The sequence below is a fragment of the Tubulanus polymorphus genome, chromosome 11 (genome assembly GCF_964204645.1).
Source record: "Tubulanus polymorphus chromosome 11, tnTubPoly1.2, whole genome shotgun sequence".
Taxonomy (NCBI): Eukaryota; Metazoa; Nemertea; class Palaeonemertea; order Tubulaniformes; family Tubulanidae; genus Tubulanus; species Tubulanus polymorphus.
In genome coordinates this window covers 10,878,234-10,901,123 of record NC_134035.1, presented here as the reverse complement: position 1 = coordinate 10,901,123, position 22,890 = coordinate 10,878,234, and the positions used below count along the sequence as shown (strand labels likewise).

The following is a 22,890-nucleotide window of genomic DNA, read 5'->3' as shown; positions in this document are numbered from 1 at the left end:
GAATGCTCGCAGACGGCGGGCATCATGTTTGATCCGTCGACGATCTTCCATGGAAACGAAACAGAGGTCCCAGTATGATACGATCGACGAGAAGGACAGGTAAGACTGATAATCTGACGCTAAACTCTTAATCGGGTTCAAATGAAGCCACATTTGGAGAATATAATTTTCCCAATCCGAAGCGCGCTCGTTTGTTTTTGTTTTTTTTGTGTTTTTCTTAACGTTGTTCAGACCTTGGTTTCCAATTAGCAACTCATTCGGATTAACCAATTATTTCCTCACGACAGGACCACGGCTTATAAGTGTCGCCCGCACTTGTAAGCATCCAGCAGGACTCGAACCCACTCGTCACCTACACTCTTAATAGAATGAATGCAGCATCACGCCTATCCCACTGAGCTACAAAGGTCGCTGGTCGAAAGCATCTAAAAGATTATTTGAATGATAATGAATTTTCATAAGTATTTTTACAGAGAATTTTCCGAAAGAGTTTATTATACCGAAAATCTGTCTACGAATCAGTCCCAGTATTACCAGCTTCGTTTTTTTCGGATTCCTTTTCTTTTCTAAGTAACATTTGTAACCAAACTGTCCACACGCGCTCGTAGTGCGTTCATGCTCGCAAGAAACATGATACGTATATTCAGAACTGTCAACAAACTGATAAACAACAATGGCTCAATGGTCAAAAGAGGATACAAGCGACATGTTGTAAGATGAGTCTAAAATGTTCGGTTATGGAGCCGCAGTTGAATAGTTCATTGCGCCGTCGTCTTCTGCTAATTTGGCTCCAATCAAAAGAAAGCGTGTCGCGCTGATAGACGAGTGATCTCACAGCGATCAGTGCCCTGTCTGTAACTGACGGACGTGCCGATCAATTGGGAACAGGAAAATACGAATTTTTTCCCGTCTGGAGCTGATTGGAATCGTGTCTAATCGTAGGGCAAACAAATGAAATGTGACATGCGAGGGATAAACGCCCGATAACTCATCACGCGTCGGGAGACATCTCACTCAAAGGTCTTCCACGACCAGACGCGGTTGTAATAGAGTTGAAAACTGCGGCGTAAAAACACGGAGGGCTATTTCGAGCACGGATAGTAAAATCGCTAAACGTGATGAATAAATGAACGTTTTCTTTCCTAAAAACGACATAGAATGTTAATGATCGTACGACGCTGGTTTTAGAAACGATTGTCACAGCATCGATTGTAACAACGAAGATTCTTATTCTGTATATCCTCCATCTATTCGGGGAATTACTTGAAAACAAGTTTCTACGGAACATCCCGGGGGCATTATTTGTAATGAAAATCTTCGAGGTTTTATTGCGACTGAAAAAGATTTCTTTTTACAAATCCCTTCCCCAGGGATTCTTCCGTATCGTTTTGCGTAATCTTGATTAAACGCTACGTCCGTGTTGAAACGGATGAAAAGAAATTGCGCAGAAAACCCGTTATCTCCGTCGCGCAGAAAACCCGTTATCGCTGCTTTAGAGCTATATTCTCTTCTATTCCTCTTTTTTTTTGTTCTGACGCCAAATTCACAGATCGAATAAAAGTTCCTTTCTCGTAATTAAACATTTGTTAATCTGCTTTTAGCGAAACATGTTTCCCGCCTGCGTCATTAACCTTTCATTCGTAATTCTTTCAAATCTTTTTCCGCATCCTTTTTTTTAAATGTCGCTCTTCGTATTGCGCCGCTATTTCCCGTGTTCGTTTCGGCATAAAATCGACGAGTCCGTCGAACCATATTTGATAATAACTATACATTACGCGCTGACGTGCAAAGCTATAAAATACATCTGGTGGAAATTGAATTTTTTCCTCTTCCGACGCGCAACTTGTTTCGTCACGAGTCTAAATAAAAGATAACCCGTGAATTAGACAATTCAAATATCCGTTCGGCTTTGGCAAGTGTTGATCGACTGGTATTGTTCCGCGTTGCTTTACCCCCTCCCCAGTGCGTAAATAATAAATCTGGTTAACATTGTGTCGTATCGCCGTAAACAACGATACGTGCAATGCGTGTTCGGGTGTTAATTTATTTCTTCGGCGACGGAACGAGCCATCATAAAGCGAGAATCTTAAACGCGTTCGGAAAAATGATGCTTTAATTCCAGCTACCCGACCGATGTATCAGACGGTTTTGTGGATAATGCATGATGATTGTTATTGCTAGCCTTTCGAAGATGTCTGGTCGCGAACATCAATATTCTCTTACAATAAACGCTCTTGAAATATTCATCACTTTTTGGTTTACCTTTGTCAGCGATATGAAGTTGGCATTGAGCCAATTCATGTAAAATCGCGGTACGTTTTTTTATGTGAGCATTTGTTTCATTGGTTCTCGGTTTAAACGACGTATAATCGATGCGATTGAAGACATGGCGAACCTCCGTCGATGTACATGGTCAACTTTGTTAAAATTCTACGAAAAACTGTTTTTGGCGGGAAAATTCTTAGCTCTCGCGTATAAAATTGCAATGACCTCGATTGGGGGGCGTTGTCTCTACGAGCGAATGTGATTGGCTGTTTTTGGGATATACGGGGATTCCGGCGCTACTAAAATAATTATGGGAAAGCCGGAATGGCGAACGTTTCATTGGACTAGGTGCCGTATACATGCAAATTTCAAATGCTCAGGTAATGTTTCATTTTAATACCCGGAGATTGATTTGATTGACACTGAAGTGCAAGCGAACATTCACTTACACAAGGCCTCCACGTGCGCGCGGAGTGCTATAGACTGTTGCATACACAAACAGACGCTCGTACAGTATACACTACTATAGTGATACTGTAAACGCTGCTTGCTGGCGCGTCTGACATTTCATCAACAGAAGATGAGCGCTATGTTTTCTGTTTGATATAATTTATAATAAATTGTAATTTCTTGTGACCTGAAAATATTAAGCAGAAAACTACAAGTATAGGTCGAGGTCTGAATATTGTAGTAGTAAATTCCAGGATTTAAAACGATCTAATACGCCAATTTCTTACTGCGCCGGTTTAGATTCCGCGGCCATACATTGCAAGAGGTTTCCAAGACTAAATATTCAGCCACCCTCTGATATGTGACACCATGTGAATTTTGTTTGAATATTTTTTCATATTTTGAAAAATATTTCTTTGAACATATAAAATAGTTTCCGTGCCGCGCCTACCTGTACCCTACGAAATGTATCTTTTTGGTCTTATTTGACAACAAAATAATTCTTTGAGAAAGATGAAATACAACATAGAACTTTGAAGTCACGAATTAAAAAGATTTTTCAAGCAATGCCCTTACCCCAAACAACCTCTAGCTTTCAAGGTAAACCACACTTTGCCCATGGGCAATTTATTTATCTAGTTTTCTATTTTGTTAAGATTGTGAATAATTCTCTTAGTGCGTTACTGGCACTCTCCCGGATCCGGCAGCAACATCTGTTCTGACCGCAACCTCCGCTCACACCGTCCATGAGATAAATTGATTTTTATGTAGTAGTGTCAGTAAAGTAATATTTAAAGGCAGTTATAATAAAGAATCCATCGAGTAGATATCGTCACTTCGTGGGCTCTTCCCAAGCTTCATTCCCGGGTCATCAATTCAACTGACATTCGTATTATTTTCAAAGATGGCCCCTGGACAGCCGTGTTTAGCGCTTTGAAGCATATTCCCGTTTCAATCAAAATTATTTTGAAATTGTGCTGAGATATATCTCGTTACGAAATGGGACAGGAATTATTTCATTTGTGTAAGATTCGTTGCGGGCGGGGTTTTGGTTATTTGCCAGAAAAGCAAGAGTTAAAGTGCATTTCGAGGTCCTGGTAAATCTCATATCTAATTGACGCTCTATCTGTTTAGTAAATACAGTAATTAGGAGGATGAAATTTTTCAAGCTGGAAAAAACATAGCTGAAATCTTTAAATACTACATGAATTCCGTACACTCTGAGAAGCAATTTCCGTCTCATTTGCATTAAAGCGAAACAAATGATGTGCAATGAAATGCGCCAGTTGTATTTACGTAAACGCTCTCTAAGCGAAACCTGAAGTATAGCTCGCGTATCTACTTCTCAGATTTGACAGCCTGGATATTCGGCGCTTAGATGATGAATCCGTCGCGCGATCAGATATAGGTGAGACTTCAAACTGAATCACGACCAAAGCTCAAATTGTGCTGTCAAATTGTGCATATGAATCGTACGATGTTTTCGACCGGGATTGACTTATCTACTTACGGATGATTGAAAAAAAGCGAACGCTGCGTCGCTCGCTCGGTAATCAGTCGAGGGGTTCGACGATGAATTCCCCGAACGGTAGGCTAACCTATGGACTTTAACGGTTACCTGTGGCAGCTGGAATCGACCGCGTACCGGCTGTAGGGGTATTATGATTGATAGCTGTCCGTCTCGATCTCTCTCCAGATCTCTCGTATTTACTCTCAAGGCAATGGGTCTACTTTTTGAGATGATATATTAATTCTCCGAGAAAACCGACACTAGACAAACACCGACCGACTTCCGGGTGTAGTACTTCTTTCACGTGCGATCGCGACGTCAGACATATTATATAGCTTCTTATCGGTGAAAAAAAAATCATTACATTCTTTATGAAGAAATATAAGAATTTCTCGACGGTTTTGTAAGATTAATCGAATCCCACGATACAATAGAAAGACGAGTCCGTCGAAAAATGTTTCCTTCAGCTCATCTTTCATTCGACGGTTATTCGACGTTTCGACTATATCATGATAGTCATCTTCGGGGATACTTTGGAGCAAAGTTACGAAGTCTATATGTACAACCCAGAACAAAGAGATTGATTAGGAAAACTGATGTAATACAAACTAAGGGTTTTTGTATTGTCGGATTCTATTGTATATTGGTTACAACACGGACAGAGTGTTTTATCGAGATTAGATTTCATATATGTTACGTTGTGTTATGGTGTGTTATGGCGGGGCAGGATGTGGTATGGTATGGTATGGTAATTTACAGAAATCTACCAGATGACAGTTTACTGAAGACGGTTGTATAAGAGTATGGACGAAGGATATGTTTTAAATTATACGAAGGTTCATTTTCTGATAGTAATAATGGTTCGGTAACCCGAGAAGGAACTTCCTTCGTTTAGGTATTTGAACAAAATATGTAAACTCATATTTTTCTAAATACCCTCGACTCACGCAGGGCATTATAAGCGTGTTCGAAGTTTCTTTTTCCCAATGGGGTTAAGACCAGAGAAGAACCTTCGACCAAGAAACTCCGCCAGGAACCCAAAGCCCGGATTGGACAAGACCAATGTTCACATTCTTTCAATACTAATGATACATCTCTTGAATATGCACAAACCTTGTGATCACGCGAATGCTATTTCGCTTCAAAGGTAATACGCTAATTACCGTCAATGACGTTGACCAATTATACCGCGTTTTTCTCTAAAACGATGGCCATCATTTCATTCTCGTAGCGGCAGTTACAATGTTTCGGTACACACCCGTCTGGTCTTTGCGAACTCGCTCATATATTAACATCTAAAAGCCAGCAGTCGAACGGGATTATCGTTATATAGATTCCATCCATCATTGTACCGTTAGCGTTATCGGCGCTCGTGTCCGTCCACGCAGATATAATCTGTGCAAAAAACCGACAGAGACGCGCGAAAGCTCTTACACGTCGGTTATAGATTCGCATAGTTGATTCTCGTCGGATTGGAGTTATGGGGGAAAACGGCTATCCCATAAGTAGGACGGCGCTCGACTATTCGTCAGTCGAATTCATTGAGATGATCTTCAATTTCCAAACTTTGAACTGTATTTTCAGGCGCCCAAATATATGATATCAAAAAATATATATTATCACAGAAAGATATGTTTCGATTGATTTTACTCGGTGTTTGGTTAAGTTATTGATCGATCGATCTCTAAGAGAAAAGTTGATTTGACTCGGACGGAAAATTGCACCCTGTTAGTCTTAGCTAACCTAGCGGACCCTCGCTTGCCACGCGTGGAATACTCGATGTATACCCGATAAGTATGCGAAAGTCGGTTTTTGGCTTTGAAGAATGACGATGACTCGTTTGTTATCCGCTATTTTCGCTATGTAGGCATTCGAGTTCAGGTTTTAAATCCTTTGAGGTGTAATCGTTAATTTCCTACAGACGTGTGATCCATTCGCAGGTAAAACTAAGTAAATAAACGTCGAAGTTAACGACTGTTTATCAGAATCAGACGAGGATGTTAAATACAACTGCTGAGAGTGCGCGTGTTATACTCTAGAAATGGTCATCGTTGATTTCGCCGAGTGTTGAGTTAATTATTCTTCGGTTATGATCGCTATAGCTGTTGGCCGTGTTCGGTAATGGCGAGATAATTAGCGAGTCTGGAGCGCGATAAACCGCCTACACGTAGCACTCTACGGCGCTTTCGAAGACGTTACACAACAACGTCTGAACGGCGTCGTATTGCTGCTGCTTATTGTTCCGTTCGATCTGCGCGAAGAAAGTTCGCGTGAGTGTTAATTTGTAAAAGAATAGTCATTTAATGCCAAGTTCAATGGCGCTTGATTTTGCACAGTGCAGAGCTACAACGGCCAGTGTTTCTCTGTGGCGCTATTGTGGTCTTGCAGCTATGTGTTTCTTCGAAGTGACGTGGCATGATTGGTTGGTAAAAAAAAACATTTAGTGATTTACACGACTGACCCTCAAAATTTGTGTGAATCCCCTGATTATCTGTTGTTGTTATGTATGCTGGGTCTCCAGCCCTGATTGACAAACAAACTATGACCTCACGCAAGACCTTTATTAAACTAACGGACTAACTCCGATAACCGCGAATCGTCGACTATTTGCGAACTTATTGAAATCGAATATCAACTAGTCGGAACTATATTCCGGAAATAGCGAACCTCGCCACTGTGGGCGGTCGCTGTAGACCGCCACACCTAATTCCAAAATGGCCGACACTGGGAAATGCGTCAAGATCGAACTAATGTGCGTTCGGTTATAAGCTCTGACCACTAGTCGACTAACTACGAAAAAGCGAAGTTCACCCAGACTGTCTCGGAATGAATCGTTGCGGAGAAAACGGGAAAACGAAATCTGAAGTTATCAGCGTCTGGCGTGACAGATGGGCATGTTCTGTTTAACAAAGTATAATATTCCACTGGGATAACAGGATCTGATACATATATAGTAATATCGAATAATCAATTGACCAACAAGTTCTATAAATAAAGGGTCTGATCGGTTTCTTGAGTCAAAACATTCAGGAACTGCTGTCGATACGCTTTACGGCGGTTATCGCTTGTGTAAAAGCTTGCTTGTCTACGGGTTTCAGATTATCTGGATGAGAAAAAAATAACATAAGCATTTTCTATCGACATGCACCGCTACGATGGATTAATGGATGGTAGGATGGTAAAGGCCATCGATTAGACGAGCGCGAACGGCTGGCGTGTACCAACCGGAACGCGACAGCATCATTTCAAATATTAGAACCATAGATATTTTTCCTCGAACTAAAACCACTGCATTCTTGAGAAAACAATTTGAATAGATCTCATAACGGGGTATCCGCACCGCTACTGTGGCAATCGAGGATTCCAAGTATGGCAGGCGAGGAACCACCAGGATCGCTAGTAGTTGGTCTTCCACATTCGATTTCTTCTACATTTCAATTAAAACTCAATGATATTTTCTCTTAAATGAATCAATTATCTATGAAATCTATACCGATATCCGAGTAGAAGAATGAAAGTATTGTGTATATGGTGATGTAATAATATATGAATTCGGGTTCAAATTTCATTGAAAATATGACCTATTGCACGTAACGCCATCTGGTGGGATAGCTGGTGTTTCGGGTCTCCCATTGCAAATCGTATTTACAAGCCATATCACAATGAATCTAAACTTTGGTCCAAAACGTTGGGAAGTGGTTACCGATGCAAGTAGCATATGCCGTGACGTATGATGTATTCATAGAATTATATATACATATATCTTAAGTCCTCTTCCCAAGTTAGTCCGTTAAAAAGCTTAAAGCGATTGGTTGTATCTCGAAGTAACTGAGAGTGAGAAGGTATGATTTATTGCGGGCCAAAGGGACGCGTTGCTGCCCGATGCAATGACGTCGAAAAAACGTGACTCGAATCTCTCTCGTAATGACGCACTCGTATAACTGTAGTAGGCAGTTAGGAAATTTTTACTCGATTCATCGTTGAAAAACGGATTATTAGCCGTTCGCGTGCTGTGGCGTAGCGCAAAAATTCATTACTTCTTTGCCTCTTTCGTCCGAGATAAAACCGTTTCGTTTTATGTCGCATTGTCATGTTCGTATAAATGCACATATCAATTTGAATATCTATCAATATTTTATGCAATACTTTCCACAGTCGTTCAAGGCAGATAAAAACACTGTTACTGTCGACCAAAAATATGAAGGCAAGAAAACATGTAGAGCGCATATGCATGAAATAAACGACATCTTAGAATGCGTTGGTCAAGATCGAGTAATTTCGTTAGAGGTGGAAAAACTCGAAAACGGATTCATTGTACAAACATACCAAGACTTATCGGTGATAGAGTGAAATGATATAATAGTAGCAGGGTAGCCGACGTGCATGGAGAATAGATGATGGGATTTAAAACTCACTATATACACAATTTCTAAATATGAAAAACGAAATTCATTATTTATCAACGATTAAAATCCGAAATTATTGACTCGAAATTTGGAATTCCCTCTCTCGGACCATCGTCAGGTGAGTCTATCACACCAGGTGATGGTCTCCATAAGTCCAAAACGTCGTGTCATTTCAGTTTCGATTATCAATTCTTAATGAATATATTCTGTTTCTAATCTTTTAAGTTTGTATATAGTGGGTTTGAAATCTGAAATGCTATTATGTTATCTTTGTGAAAGTTAAGAAATGCAGGCTTCCACTGAAAGGAAACGTCTGTACAAACTCGGTTTTAGATTACGGCGTTACTGCTTTGTTCTCTGCGCGTGTTGAGGTGCTATCATTCCCGTGATTTAACAACTATGAATAATGTGTTTTCTATCTGATTTACACAGTCGACGTGCAAAACATTCGTGTAAACAAATTCAAGCCAGGCCGCGCGTTTCTGCGAATTCAACCTGTATTTTTCGATATTTTATTCACAATAACCTGTCGGTATGACGTCAAGATGATTGTATACGTAGCAATACGATGATGGCATTTCAGGGATGGATTTTTTTTCTCAGTAAAAGCCTCGGGCGAATAGTTCGCGAAAGTATCCGAGCTTTACAGGGTTTTAGCGTCGATGCTTTGCTTCTGCTGCAGAAGTATTGTTCTTTCCAATCGCAAACTGCGGAAACCACCTGTGCTGCAGACATTTCACAAAAACACTGCTTTTCCGACTAGTTTTCAGCAATTCGCGAGCATTTCTGTAACGAAAAGTAATTGTTTCTTTCAGAAAATAAAGTGCATACGCACTAAGACTAGTTTTCTTTTCTGATTCCAGTTTTCGGCGAAAGCTAGCACGATTTCTGGACAGTCATCACGTTCTTATCATAATCTGTGTATTGGTAGTGTTAGATGCAGCCATGGTCATTGGGCAGCTGATGATAGACCTTTACATAATTCGAGGTGAGTAATCCGATGAACTAATGCCATTTTTTATGAAGGCATGAATTTCAAGCTTATTCAAAGAGTGGACAATCTTTCGAAAGTTTTCTCTTTTCTTCGCAGAAAGTCCATTAATCAACTTTTAAGTCAAATTTTGTGACGATCTATCCGGAAGGAAAACTCTTTTTATATATGCTATTTATATTTAATCATTTCTCTTAAAGTGACTTTAATTTCTAATCAATTTCTAATTACGATTAATATGTAATGTACAAATCACTATGATAAATAAATAAATAATTAGATAAATGATAATCAAATACATACAGGGTCAGTTTCATAAAAATAGTTAAGCTTAAAATGGTTAGGTTTGAATGTTCGTTCTCGCCAAAACATGAGGTAAACAATAGCGATTAAAAAACTAGTTAATTCTTTTCCTGAAATTGGGCCCTGGTGGCTTCGATGAAATGGTTTCCATTTGGCGTCGATCGGGTTAGAATAATTATGTGTATCCTTGGACGGTGTGACATTGTAATTCGACGATGTAAAACTGGGGTCGGAAATTTCAGAATTAATGTTACTGTGTTTGAACGACCGAAGCCGCACGCGCGTTAACTGTTACATCTTCTTCGTGAATATCGTTTTGAGCTATCGTCTGCGCCTCATCTCTCAAAGGCGGGATCGTTCGGATCCAGGGGCGCTCGCTAGAGAGGAATGCCACCGCCGCCGTTGCCGCGGTTTGTTGTTCGTTTAATCAACAATTGGGGAGCTTTACGTATTATGCCTCGTCGTATATCCGTTCGTGTTCGGATCTATATCGAACGGTTTGAAAGGTCAAATGCATAAAGACCGAAGCCGGCGAGCAGTTTTTTTTTACCCTTCGTCGAACATCGAGATAATTTCCATGTGAACAAACAATCCGTTAAACGATTGGTACGACACCCGTGCGTTTGAAAGCGTTCGATATGTCGATGTTCGGATATGTATGCTGATCTATGCTGAACTCTTTTTCGGCCAGGGAAATTCCCGCTCGCGGAAAAATCCGTTGCACATCGCATGATATGAAAGAAAAATGAGCGTTTCGATGATTCTTCTTTTAACGGAAGCTTCATTTAACCATCAAGAATATCCATGAATACAGAAATTTCATTTTATTTATACATAATCATACAAAATAACATGAACAATTCTCAAAAATATCGCCCAAGGTTGAAAACAGTTAAAGTAAATATGAATACTGATGACTACTACTATCTTATGATTTTAGGTTAATTTCTGTAGAAAAGTAAATAAAAAAACCTGCCTTTGATGGTTCGGTCAGGAGTCTAGTTACTGCCTCAAAGTTATTAGATTTTATTCGGTTTTACAATAGAAATTTTATGTAAATATGTGTGTAACTTTCTAGTATATAGAACGGTTAGTTATTGGTAAAAAAATACGATCATTTGGCATTTAGTTCTTTCTTCATTGGTGAAGATGTATGATATTTTGGTAATAAAGATAACAGCTAAAAACCATCACGGCATCTTTTGATTGATGAAGATACAGCTAATTGTAAAACATGCTCGATGCGATAGTTCATCATTGGGTCCGGTCGCCAGAGCTTATGCGCGAATTACCGTAAATGACTATAACGTTTAAGTATAAGCATAAGCAGATACAAAGCATTTAAGTATACATGTATAATAAAAAACAATGTAGCAATAAATCAATAGCATAAACAAATTAGTAGCAATAATTCAATTACTAATATGTTAAACTGATTGTGTCCGTCATGTAAATCACTTATTGCTTTTGACGCCAATAGGACGTGACTTAGATATAAAACCACACCCATATATATATATATATATAGTTTATTAAAGTGTCATCTTTACAAGTAAAGCCAGCCTATAAAAGGCTTACAAGACACACATTTTCATACAATTATAACATATTCATGGCATGTTACCGTTACGTCGTAAGGACGCCCTTTCAATATGTCTTGTAGGTCGTCCGACACTTTAAACCCAACGAACAAGACGCAGAGAAACACAGAAACACGTTTCCTATAGTTTCTCTGTGCCGCGTGCATTTGCATTTGCGAGAAACAAGAAACATGATTTCGGGAAACAATGTTTCCGAGCGATTAAACATCGTTTGATTCCGCGTTTCCTGTTTCCCTCGCAGTCTCCCTGTGCGTCGGGCTTTCAACCGTTATACTTCGTGATCATCGGAAACGAGATGTAACAAAAATCGCATTTGACGATAAATTTGCCAAATCTGATCACGGAATCGACGTTAAACGATGAAATGTCATTTTTGTGCACCGTTCACTTGGCGAAATTAAATTAAGGAAACGATATTGAATATTCCCAGGCACGCACTGGCGCGGTCGGTCGCGTTCAGGCGTATTGACAGGCTTTCAGCCGATACTCGCTATAGCCACCATTTCCTCCGATATCTCTCGAGCGGGAAATAGCCATCGCTGTCGCGTGTGCCTCGGGGGAGACTTGTTCCATACTTGCGCTAAGGATGTTAGCTACGACCTTTTACGTATATATCAAATCTGGGTGTTCGCTTCGAAAAACACGCGAACAAAATCGAACGAATTATCATCTGTACCGAATATAGATTCATTTGTATTTCATCACATCGCGCTGAGATGACATGAAATACTTTTTAGCAGTCGACGCACGTAATCGCCCTTTAAGCTGCGGTAATAATTCGGCACCACAAAAAGACTTCCCTTGCCATGATTACCATACGGCGTATAACGTTTTACTGAATTAACTGAAATATCACTCTTTTGATTAGAAATATATGTGTACATGTTCATAATCATAATTTTCCCATGATGAAATTTCATTTGTACAGAAACTGCCGAAAATACCGAAACTAATGTTTAAAGCCGGATTTCTAGCGATCAAAATCAGAGAATTTGATAGACGATTTCGACTGCTAATTGTTTTCCCCCCACACTTTCACTTGGTATGCCGACAGCACCGATTTAGCGGGCATAAAATGTAACGATTTCATAAAAAGTCTGGCGTTCAAATAACACTTGGCATTTCACGATCTATCCAGTTTACTATCGTTAACTACTTTGGTTATATATATATGTTGATATCTGTCCGTCTGCCGGAGGGGTCTCTTTACTAAGATGGTGCCGACGTCTGGTCAATATATGCATCCATCTTTCTCGCGGATTTATTGCATCAATCGATTAACAAATCCGATGTAGATGTATATGTATCGTGTACAAATTGCCGCACACTTGTATCGGTCACGGACGTATAATAGCTACGAGACGCTCGGGGGAAATTGGGTGACAACGGGTGATAACGACATAAAAAATCACTCACTACATCGACCGCGGCGGCAATCTTTATACCGATTTATTATTGTTCGCGTTCCTAACAAGCCTCCACAGTGACCCCAGTCATACGCGTTTTCCATACCGGAAATGCAACGTGCCCACAATAGAACACGCACTTTTTCACCAGATGACGATTTAGTGTTGGTGGTTATTCACACGACGGATCCCCGGAAATTGTTAATGTTACGTTCATGCCTTCTATGAGGTACCCCGGCACCGCTACAGCGGCAGGCGTGGATTCCGTGACTATCCGCCAGGTTCGCTAGTGGCAACTTCAGTCGCTGAAACATTTCAGTTAAAATCGAATCAACTTTTCGAATTAGTAAATCTGTGAGTGAAAAAGTTAATCTTATTTCCATTCGATGACTTGTTTGATGATATTAAGAATTCGAAGCCTGATATCTTCATCGAAAATGATATGATGCTCAGTACGCATATCCCAATGAATATTGTGGCGCCATCTAGTGTTTGCCGGTACCTAACTCGCGCGCGTGATCATGACGTCACCAGTTATCAAAATGGCGCTTAAGTCTAAGACTTACAATGAGTTATTTATTGTTATTCATGCAATAGAGCATTTGATGGGAATGTAAACTGGATATGTCGAAATAATCTATCGTAGCATAGGCGCAGTTTTCTAATTGAAGATCGTTGTCAGACCCACATACGAAGCTTCCACAGATCAATAACCATTTATATGTATTTTTGACGTATTTTTTTCAGAACGTTTTGCCAAAGGCGAACAGTCGCTGCACAAACTGGTAGGAATACTCCAACAGGATTATCCGTCGTTGCGAGATTTCCACGGAGAGATAACTTTGGACGACGTAATTGACAAATTGGAAAATCGGCGGAATTTCTATTCGCGCGCCGAAAACGCTTCGTTATTTCAGCGCGGCGTCGATGATATCGCCGAGCGAGCTGATATCAACGATCGACACAGACGAGCGCTCGACGAATACGACGATATCCCTAACGTTCCAAATAAAAAAACTATTCACCAGGGGGCAGCAGCTGATGGTTATAATGCAACGGGAATCAAAGAACAGGATCGGGTTTACGATACCGGTGGACCAAGCGAAGCCGCCGTGGGGGAGGCTAGTGTTGATAGAGTAAACGGGTCCGATACGGGGGATGAAACATCTCTACCTCCGCAATCTGTGATACTTGAAAAAGACACCAGGGGGCGGTATGAGCGACGTAGTCTTAGAAACGACACCGGGGCGATCGAAAAAGACTCTACAGGACATCACAGAAATGATAAACGCGAAATTGCGGCCGCGGCTGCTAATCGCGATCTATCACGTGACTCGTTAGCGGCGCCATCTACGTCTGATTCTCATCCGCCGACGATACCGTACGGGATGGCGCCCGCTCGTAACCGCAGCAGCTGCTCTTGTTCCAATTCGACGATGGCTTTGATACTAGACCCGAATGCCACGCGCGATAGTGATATTTGCGATTGTGATTTTACTCATACCAAAAAACACGACGACACCGTGCACCTCCTCGAAGAAATGGCGCACGCGTTCCACCTGGCGAGCATCGCCATTTTATGTTTAATGACGCTTGAAGTAAGTTGTACTCGATTACAGCCGGCTTAACGGCGGGCGCCCTTTTACCCTATCAAAGCGACGTGTAGTTTTTTCGTCGAATATAGCTACGTTCAGACGAGGATTCTAGTCAGTTGGATCCGGTATTTAGTTTAGAGATTACGTATTCGAAGCTTATTAGACAAGGCGTCGAAATACCGCGCTCGCTTAACAAAAATCCGGAACGAAATTCCAAACCAAGAAGTAGAGAACTTAGATGCGGTATCTTGTGTCGTTTTTGACGACTGGACTTTGTCAGATTAGCTAGAGAGCCCAAGTGGTCTAAGACGGGTCCGTAAGCCTAAGATCGTGTTTCTTGCAAAAACGACAATCGCAGTATTCCATTTGCCGAAAGAAAGATTCTGTGTAATCGAACAGGGTTTTCTTTAGACAAGATATCTACGAAATGTTCACGATTGTTAGTTAATTAATCATCGAATCGTTCGTGGTCCATTGATGATAATGTGACTCATCGATTAAATTCGTCACTGAATTAATCTTCCTAACCACCACTGATTCGTATCCCCTGTCAATTCATTAGCAAGGCGTGAATTTCAAAACCAAAACTAATTAGCTCGCTCGATATGGAATTCATTAGTAACTCTTACAACTCGAAATATCAAATTACCAAACCGTGTACTATTCCAAGAGGAGAATGACCCTCCGGAACAACCCTCCGCGTGGCTCCTTAAAGATGTCCGCACAACTCGAGACAGATTAACAGAATCTATAGCCGTACATGAGTGTTAATTATCATACATTATTATCATTATTATTATTGTTATTATGGTGCCTTATGCAATGAAATATTGCTCTAAGGCATTTACATGAAACTTTTATAAACGTGAATATTGCCCTAAGGCACTTTAATACATACAACATTGAATATACGCAATAAGATCATGGCTAATCATAAGATTGAATAAAAAGATAGGTTGTTAGAGTCGTTCTAGAATGTTTGGTTTAATAACTCTGAATTAAAATCAGTTGACTTTCGGTGCTTTAACTCTTCAGTCAAATCTCAACACAGAACACTGTGGAACGTTATGATGATAGTATATTAGCATTCTATTTACAAAACAATTTACAATTAAAGGTGATATAAGTAAATACAAAATATCGAATAAAGCGCTGGACAACTGCTGAGATTGAATGCTCAGTCGCCCAAAACGTTGGTCCGGTTTATGATCGAACTGTTCTGATCGTTACTATACGTAATGAAATATAAAATGGAAGCATTAAGAATGTCTTACTATATGCGAAATTAGCGAACAAAATGACCGAACGAACACTGTCTGTCTGTTCATATCGCTATTACAGCACGGGCGATTAAGCTGGCGATCTTATCTCAAATACAAAAGCCGCCATTAGATATGTTCTTTGGCGATGTGGTTTTCCGCTTGGTTTACCAATCGATGAGGCAGCAGCGGCCGCCGCGTCGAATACAAACAACCAGCTACCCAAACGACGAGACATACGATTAAGGCGTTGAGGCCAGAAAAGATCATGGCGGTGCAAATAGCGATGTTTTGATTGGGGCTTTTCGCTATTTTATCGAAGGACAGATACAACGTTTAAACTAATAGACGGGGTATATCTTATTACCTACCTTTACCGCTATATAGATTAGATTTATGTTTTGATTCAGTCGTCCCGTCTTGCTAGTGGAGGTTTTTTGAAACGGTATATCATTATTTTGACGAAATGGGTTTGCAGGCAATTTCGTCGGATTAGTCGCTTTACAGTCACTAGTTTCCATTACACAATGATCCTCTTGCGCGCGATTCTCGTCCCGAAACGATTAGGTATAGCTGGTATATGTATCATAATTAGATATTAAGTGAATAAGCTTTCTGCTAGAAATCATGGTATAAACAAACATTAATCGCCATCAATTTACTGATTTCTGATTCTCCTCGTTTCAGGGTTGATACATATACTGAGTATCTTGTTTGCGCTACTAATTTGATATTTTGTTTGGGTCGGTTGTTGAAAACGAATGATATCTGTTTGGTTGTTTTATTTTCAGAAATTGCTCATTATATTTGGTCTAGGAATGGCAATTATTCACAAAAAAATGGAGGTAAGTAATGGGGTTACCTGGAATCGTATAAGTCCGATCACCAGCGCTTCGTGGAATACCCACATACATTTTTTTCTCTGGGCAGAGTGATACAGTGTTATAGGGTCCAGGGGGTAAATATCTGTTAATGATCACATTTCGTTGTGAATATTATCGTCAGTAGTAGTACTATTACGTCATTTTCGCGTAACGTTTAGAAACTTCCAAACGTGGCAAGCTAAGTTAAGCGAATTCCTCGTCAAGAAGAGTACAATCGAAAAGTGCCAAAGACAGTATATAGATATGAGTGTCACTTCTTGCATTCCTCGTCTAAGTGTTTTCATCCAAAATAATCCTAATCATACTCAAGGGCTGGTTATTTCAGGAAATAATTTCAGAAAATCGATAAGAAAATATCCAATCTACAATGTTTGACCGATATCGATTACTTTCATCTTCTGTTGCTATTGTATCGTCTGCCCGGGAGACTGAGGGAACGCGCTGTCATTAACGTCTCTCCCTCTCGTCGATATTTGCTCTCGTCCGGCCGTGTTTGATAACGCCGGAATTATGTCCACTCACGTTCACGTTCAGTCGCATCGCGGAATCTAAAACGAAGAGTCCATGGTCGACTCGCATATAGCCACGGACAGTCGAGGAATACTCGCTGAGCTTTTCTTTTCGAAAGCGATTCGTTCGATCGTTTTTTAAATCAATCTTCGACTGCTTCATATTTTGCCGGTGGCAGACAAGTACTCTTTATCCCGACTAGTTATTCCACTTGAACGTCGCAATCGTGTTTGTTTAATTGAATTTGCCGACAATCTTCTGACTTGTTGAATGTCGCCGTTCCTTCCCGTTCACCTTATGGCGTAATACGATAATCGTTTATTCTATGATGTTTGTGTGAGCTAATATTTTCGTGGTCGAGCACTACTTCAGAGTGGTTCGTTGTGTATTGGTAACACGATACGCGGCTATATCGGGTTACCCTGCACTTTAGAAGCATCATAACATCGAGAATAAAAGCATATTTACGATCAACATTAGCGGTGTATCGGCAAAAGTCATTTTTCGACTTCCCCGAGTCTATAATATTGTACAGAGTCCGGTCTATCTGGTGCTGTTCTATCTGGTATTCGGTTCATTTCGGTAAAACAAAATTAGATTTCCGTTTGCTACTGCTTTTTAATACAAAAATATTCGCCTAGTCCATCATGTACCGCGCTCTAAGGCAATCCGCCTAATCGGGTAAAATTGTGACGTCATTCCCTAACCGAGAAACCGTAACGGCTCGTCGTACTGTACCTTACAATACTGTATTTTATGCCGAGTCTATTGTATTTCTTTATCATATGATTATCATATAATGTGATTTGAAAAGCGAAATAAATTCATCGGTTCAAACATTCATGTAATGTTCAAAATGTTCCTATAGTATATCATGCAGAGTGCTATTTGTAATAGAACCGTATAATGTTCGGTATAGTTGAACGGCAAAATCGAAAAAGACGATTATTTAATTTCCCAGCGAGACAACCAAAATTTCTATGTTTCACATCAAACTTTAGTTGGTGAAAACTGTTGTCATCCACTTTCATATTCGTTGCAGATTTTTGACACGTTCGTTGTTGTATCGTCGTTCTTGTTGGATCTGGTACTGTTGGAAGGCGTCTGGGCGACGACTGAAAAGGATGCCGCGTTGTTTCTGGTTATTCTGCTGCCTTGGAGGGTCATTAGGATCGTCAACTGTACGTAGAGAGACAAACAACATTACCTGTATATCTATCATTCCGTAATTCTTCTTCAAACTATGTTCGAATTTCTGTAATACCTTCTAGTAAATGAAATAAAACTTATGAATTGGTTGTATTTTTGTACGGAAGCGCGTTGCGGCCATCTGATTATTTTTCGAATTCGAAATTTCGACTCAGAAAAAAAAATCATCTGGCCGCGGTGCTCTTCCGTATTTTTGTGGTGATTTCTTTGTGATGCAATAAACTTTTATCGTAACTGTAATTATTATCAACCATTCTATACACTATAAGATAACCGAACGAAGCTATTGAATAATCGTTAGTTAGTTATATGTAGTATCTATGGGCTTATTGCGTTAGGATATTTTTGTAATTCTATGATTTTTTTCTCAATTTTTTGTTCGTATTCTTCAAACTACTTTCGTCTGAAATGAGTGCGTACGATTGATGAGTCTGAATGACACTCTCTCAAGTCTCATTTGTGTTTAACGAAACCCCCATCATTTTGTTACTTTTTCTCTTGTAAAATGTAACAATGCGACGTCTTAACGATATAAATTCAATAGATATCTATTTTAGTATTTACATTTTCCTTTTTTTTAATAAGGCTTTGTCATGACGATGAAACAAAGGCATCATATACGTATGCAACTACAAAAACATGCAAGGCGGAAAGCCCAGAAAAAAGTTAAACTCTACAAGAAACACATAGAAAGACTCAGGGTAAGAATAAGCGAAAACCAGACGGTTGGCCTCTGATGCCCTCCCAGTACCATGTGGTTTCAATCTGATTGAATTTGAAAATGAACTTATTCCGACTTGGCGTCAACTCACGAAACTGAAACTTGATCATAACACTAGTCTAAAAGGTGGAATAGTTTGCATCGATATGTTAAACATCTTTCCCATTCTACTATTACATATTCAGTCGTGAGTAACATTTTTGAAGAAACATCAGCAAAAGCGTGTTATTATCATTCACTGAAATCCTTGAAGTAGACTGGAGCAGTGCGTGGGTACGCGAGAGTAGGTCTATCACTGCTGTTTAACTGATCGTCCCCCGTCGCGCCGTTCGTATTAAGTTCTCCGGGAAACTTAATTTCTCGGGGGTAATTTCTTATAATCTTCTCGTATTCAGTTTGAAGGGGTCATCGAAAACGTGAATTAAACAGTCGCAGACAACCCGAGTTGATACTCCGCGTCAATTTTAGCCCGAAAATAACGTCGTGCTTCAAATCTGTATTTTGTATAATTACTCTCTTCGAGTCCGGGCGCATATCAATCAAAGTCTTTTATTCGGCGTTTAGCTGTCATTTCCGTGCCCGGTAATAAGACTTCCATACAAACGACAGTTCTATTACCGTTTGATAATTGATTTATTTACATTTGCTGTTCGCAAAATTGATCGACATTGGTCGTCGAAGTCGAACAACGCGGCAGACCATCGAGTGTCCGATATCTTAAAACGTTGGCTTTCCTTGACCTGGAACTAATAGGTTTCAATGAAATGCGACTTTTAGATGTGTTCGTATTTGAGGCCGGGGTATAAACCGCAGCGTTCATTTGAATCGAATCTTTTCACGTATTTTGAGAAAATATTCGGTCATACTTTTTTTTATACAGAGACAAATAAAGTCATTGAAAGGGTTGTGTAGAAAACATGGCGCCGAGGAACGGGAAATCAACGCCTGTGCATTCGTATTCACGGGTATGTACGAAAATCATACACTAATTTTGATATAAATTTGAAGAAAAGGTCTTCAAATCAGAAGTATCTAAATGTTCATTATTAAAAATGTTCAAAAACTATTGCAGTAGTCCAGTGTAAAGTGATAAAACAACGGACAAATATTCAGTAGTGGCTTTATCGAAATCGTATAAATGATTATGTTTATTATCTAGAGTCTCGACGCCGTAAGTCAAGTCTTCCAGTGAACGCTATGTCGACGATGGCGTCGTTAGCTCTGATTGGAGTGATCGGTAACGATCCGCACATCACCAACAAAGACGAACCAGATCCGGAAGATTTAGCCGTTCTCGACGAGAAAGACGAAGACGAATACGACGAAGCCGAAGAAGACGCTATGCAACTTAAACAGGTGAGCTTTCATCGCTTCGAATACGCACAAGGACCTCCCAGATCAACAATTCTGTGTTAGTTAATACTTGACACGCAAGGACGTAGCCAGGGGCAAGTTTTATTGACCAAGTGTTAACTTTAACCCGAGAGAGCTAACTAATTTGAAATTGAATCGACTTAGCCCCCAGCATCAAGTTCCAGAGTGAGTTTAGATATGACTCTGAGTTAACTCATTGAAAATGAATTGATTTTGACTCAGAGTTAATTCTAACTCACGACTGTGGAACTGGACCCAGGTTAACGTTAACATCTATAGAACCAGCTCCATTGTAAATAGGGAAGTTACCAATTACCAACCGCCATTTTGAGGCCGTTCCACGCGTCTAGCATTGTTGAGCAGGTTTTAACATTTTTTACAGTAAAACCTCTAGTGCGATGTATTGTCGTCCCATCTCCCTTTTGACATACATATTAAAGTTATGTACAGTTAAAAAGGTGACAATTTCTATTTTGCGATGGTGTTTATCTAATTTTTCTCAGCCACCTGCAACAGTCGTACGCGGGTAGTTTAAAGAAAATACGTCACTTTTGGGAAGGCACCTCGGAATATCGGTAATTTTGCGTCATTGGCTGTAACTAATTTTATGGTTTGGATACAATTTATAACTTTTCACCGAAGATGGGCTACAATGAATTGCGCTGAATGTTTTAGACAGCGTGAAAATGTTGAAATCCGTCCAACAATAAAGAAGTCGGACCGCCACAAAATGGCGCCTGCTAACTGGACACTAATTACCTAATAGTGAAAAAGGCTGTGTGTCACTATATTACTTTCAAACACAATAAAAACTCAAAATATATGATCTACACTGAAACCCGTCTTTCAGGTCACATACTATATATATAATATTCTATTCATTAGCATCATTATCTTTCTTAGTCTCGGGGTTAGCGTTTTTACGGAGCTATTTATTCTGCAAAGCTCATATCGAGATACATCGCTCTCTATTAATGTTTTAGGTGACAATGAACGGAAAATGCCACGACGAAACGGGCATACATCGAAAGATCTCAACAATATCCGGTACAGACAGCATCGAAATCAGCTGCGGTTCTGGTAGCGCAGAAAGCGGTAGCCCGCTACAGGATCGAAGGTTAGTTAGGAAACGATCATCCTCCCCCGGCAGGGATTCGAACCTGATGGCATCGAGATTGCCACGGCACGAAACCCTGCCATAATCGACCGTGTGCGCAGATACATGCGCAGTTCAGATGATGTGATTTTTAGCCAATCAGATATCCCGTTTTATTTTAGCCCGGGTTTTCCCATTTATAGTTCTTCCTTGAAATTTGCCTCAACGTTTATACAACGAGCAATCTGATTAGTGCCGCCAGTTTTCGTTCGGAAAGCTGCGCATGTACCTGCGCACCCGGTCTACTGATGCAGGGGTTCGTGCCGTGGCTGAGTGTAGCGATGCCATCAGGTTCGAGTCCCTGCAGAGGGGGATGGGAAACGATAGTCGCTAGTTCGTGTTTATGTATACCGAAAATTTCACGTTTTTCTTCACGTGATTCGACAGCAGGTTGGATTCGCAGGCGGACAGCGTCATCGATTTGACCGGTCTGATCAGCGACGACAGCGACGCGCCGCCCGACGTAGACATCGACGACAGCGAACAAGAACAGGAAACTCAACACGAGGAAAAGATCCTTAAATCGAGGAGATTCTCGACGACGGATTTTCTTCACGTGACCAGAAAGGTACGATTCCGCAAACGGCTCTCTCATTCTGGGGCAGATATACATATATAATTAAAAAGCTTTAAAATAGTATTTGCTGTAGGTGCGACGTCAAAATGAGGGCTATGAAAATTAAGACGCATTTTCATTCAATCTGAGGTCATTTTGAGTCAAATCTCTCGGCAAATATTTCAATCAACCCGTCTGTATTTAATCGGCGATTTTCGGACGGGCCTCGATTTCCTGGGGTGGGCTCGAACCCAAGAACCCACCGCTGGATCCGAAACTGCCATTTAAACGGTTCGTTTTATATCGCTGCGACCCCATTTTGAAAATCTTATTTGTGGAGGGCATCCATTTCAAGGAGGCTCCATTTCTCGGTGACCTTCGACTTTCGACGAAAATAAATGCATCCATGTGTCGTGGTTCCGCATCCGCACAACGCTTCATCGAAACGTTGCCTCCTAGACCGCCTGCATGGTGTTCCAAGCTTTAGATCTAACGATTATCTTCCGAAATCACCCCATCCCCGAAAATAATTAGCCGTCAGGCAAAAGAACTCACGCAGATCATACCCTGCACAATAAACGTCGAAATGAAAACATTATAGAACTGGTCGGAAACATGTGTTATCGATTATGATGAATCTAAAACTTCTATTTTCTAGAGCATTAAGAGAGCGAAGAAACAAGGAAAGAAGTGA

General features: G+C 40.3%; 1 protein-coding gene across 1 annotated transcript; it reads left to right on the top strand.

The window, feature by feature from the left end:
* On the top strand, positions 1 to 22,890 carry LOC141913341 (uncharacterized). Its single transcript, XM_074804846.1, has 11 exons — positions 1 to 99; positions 9,495 to 9,619; positions 13,680 to 14,530; positions 16,578 to 16,631; positions 18,223 to 18,361; positions 18,975 to 19,090; positions 19,991 to 20,075; positions 20,270 to 20,466; positions 21,468 to 21,601; positions 22,028 to 22,208; positions 22,855 to 22,890. The coding sequence occupies exons 1-11, from the start codon at positions 50 to 52 to the stop codon at positions 22,888 to 22,890; spliced, it is 1,968 nt and encodes a 655-aa protein (XP_074660947.1). The 5' UTR covers positions 1 to 49.

Excerpts from the sequence above, each read along its gene's own strand:
- LOC141913341 (XM_074804846.1), top strand. The coding sequence starts at position 50 with ATGGAAACGAAACAGAGGTCCCAGTATGATACGATCGACGAGAAGGAC. Across the intron at positions 100-9,494 it reads ACGATCGACGAGAAGGACAG|TTTTCGGCGAAAGCTAGCAC; the intron begins GTAAGACTGATA and ends TTCTGATTCCAG. Across the intron at positions 20,076-20,269 it reads CTGTGCATTCGTATTCACGG|AGTCTCGACGCCGTAAGTCA; the intron begins GTATGTACGAAA and ends TTTATTATCTAG.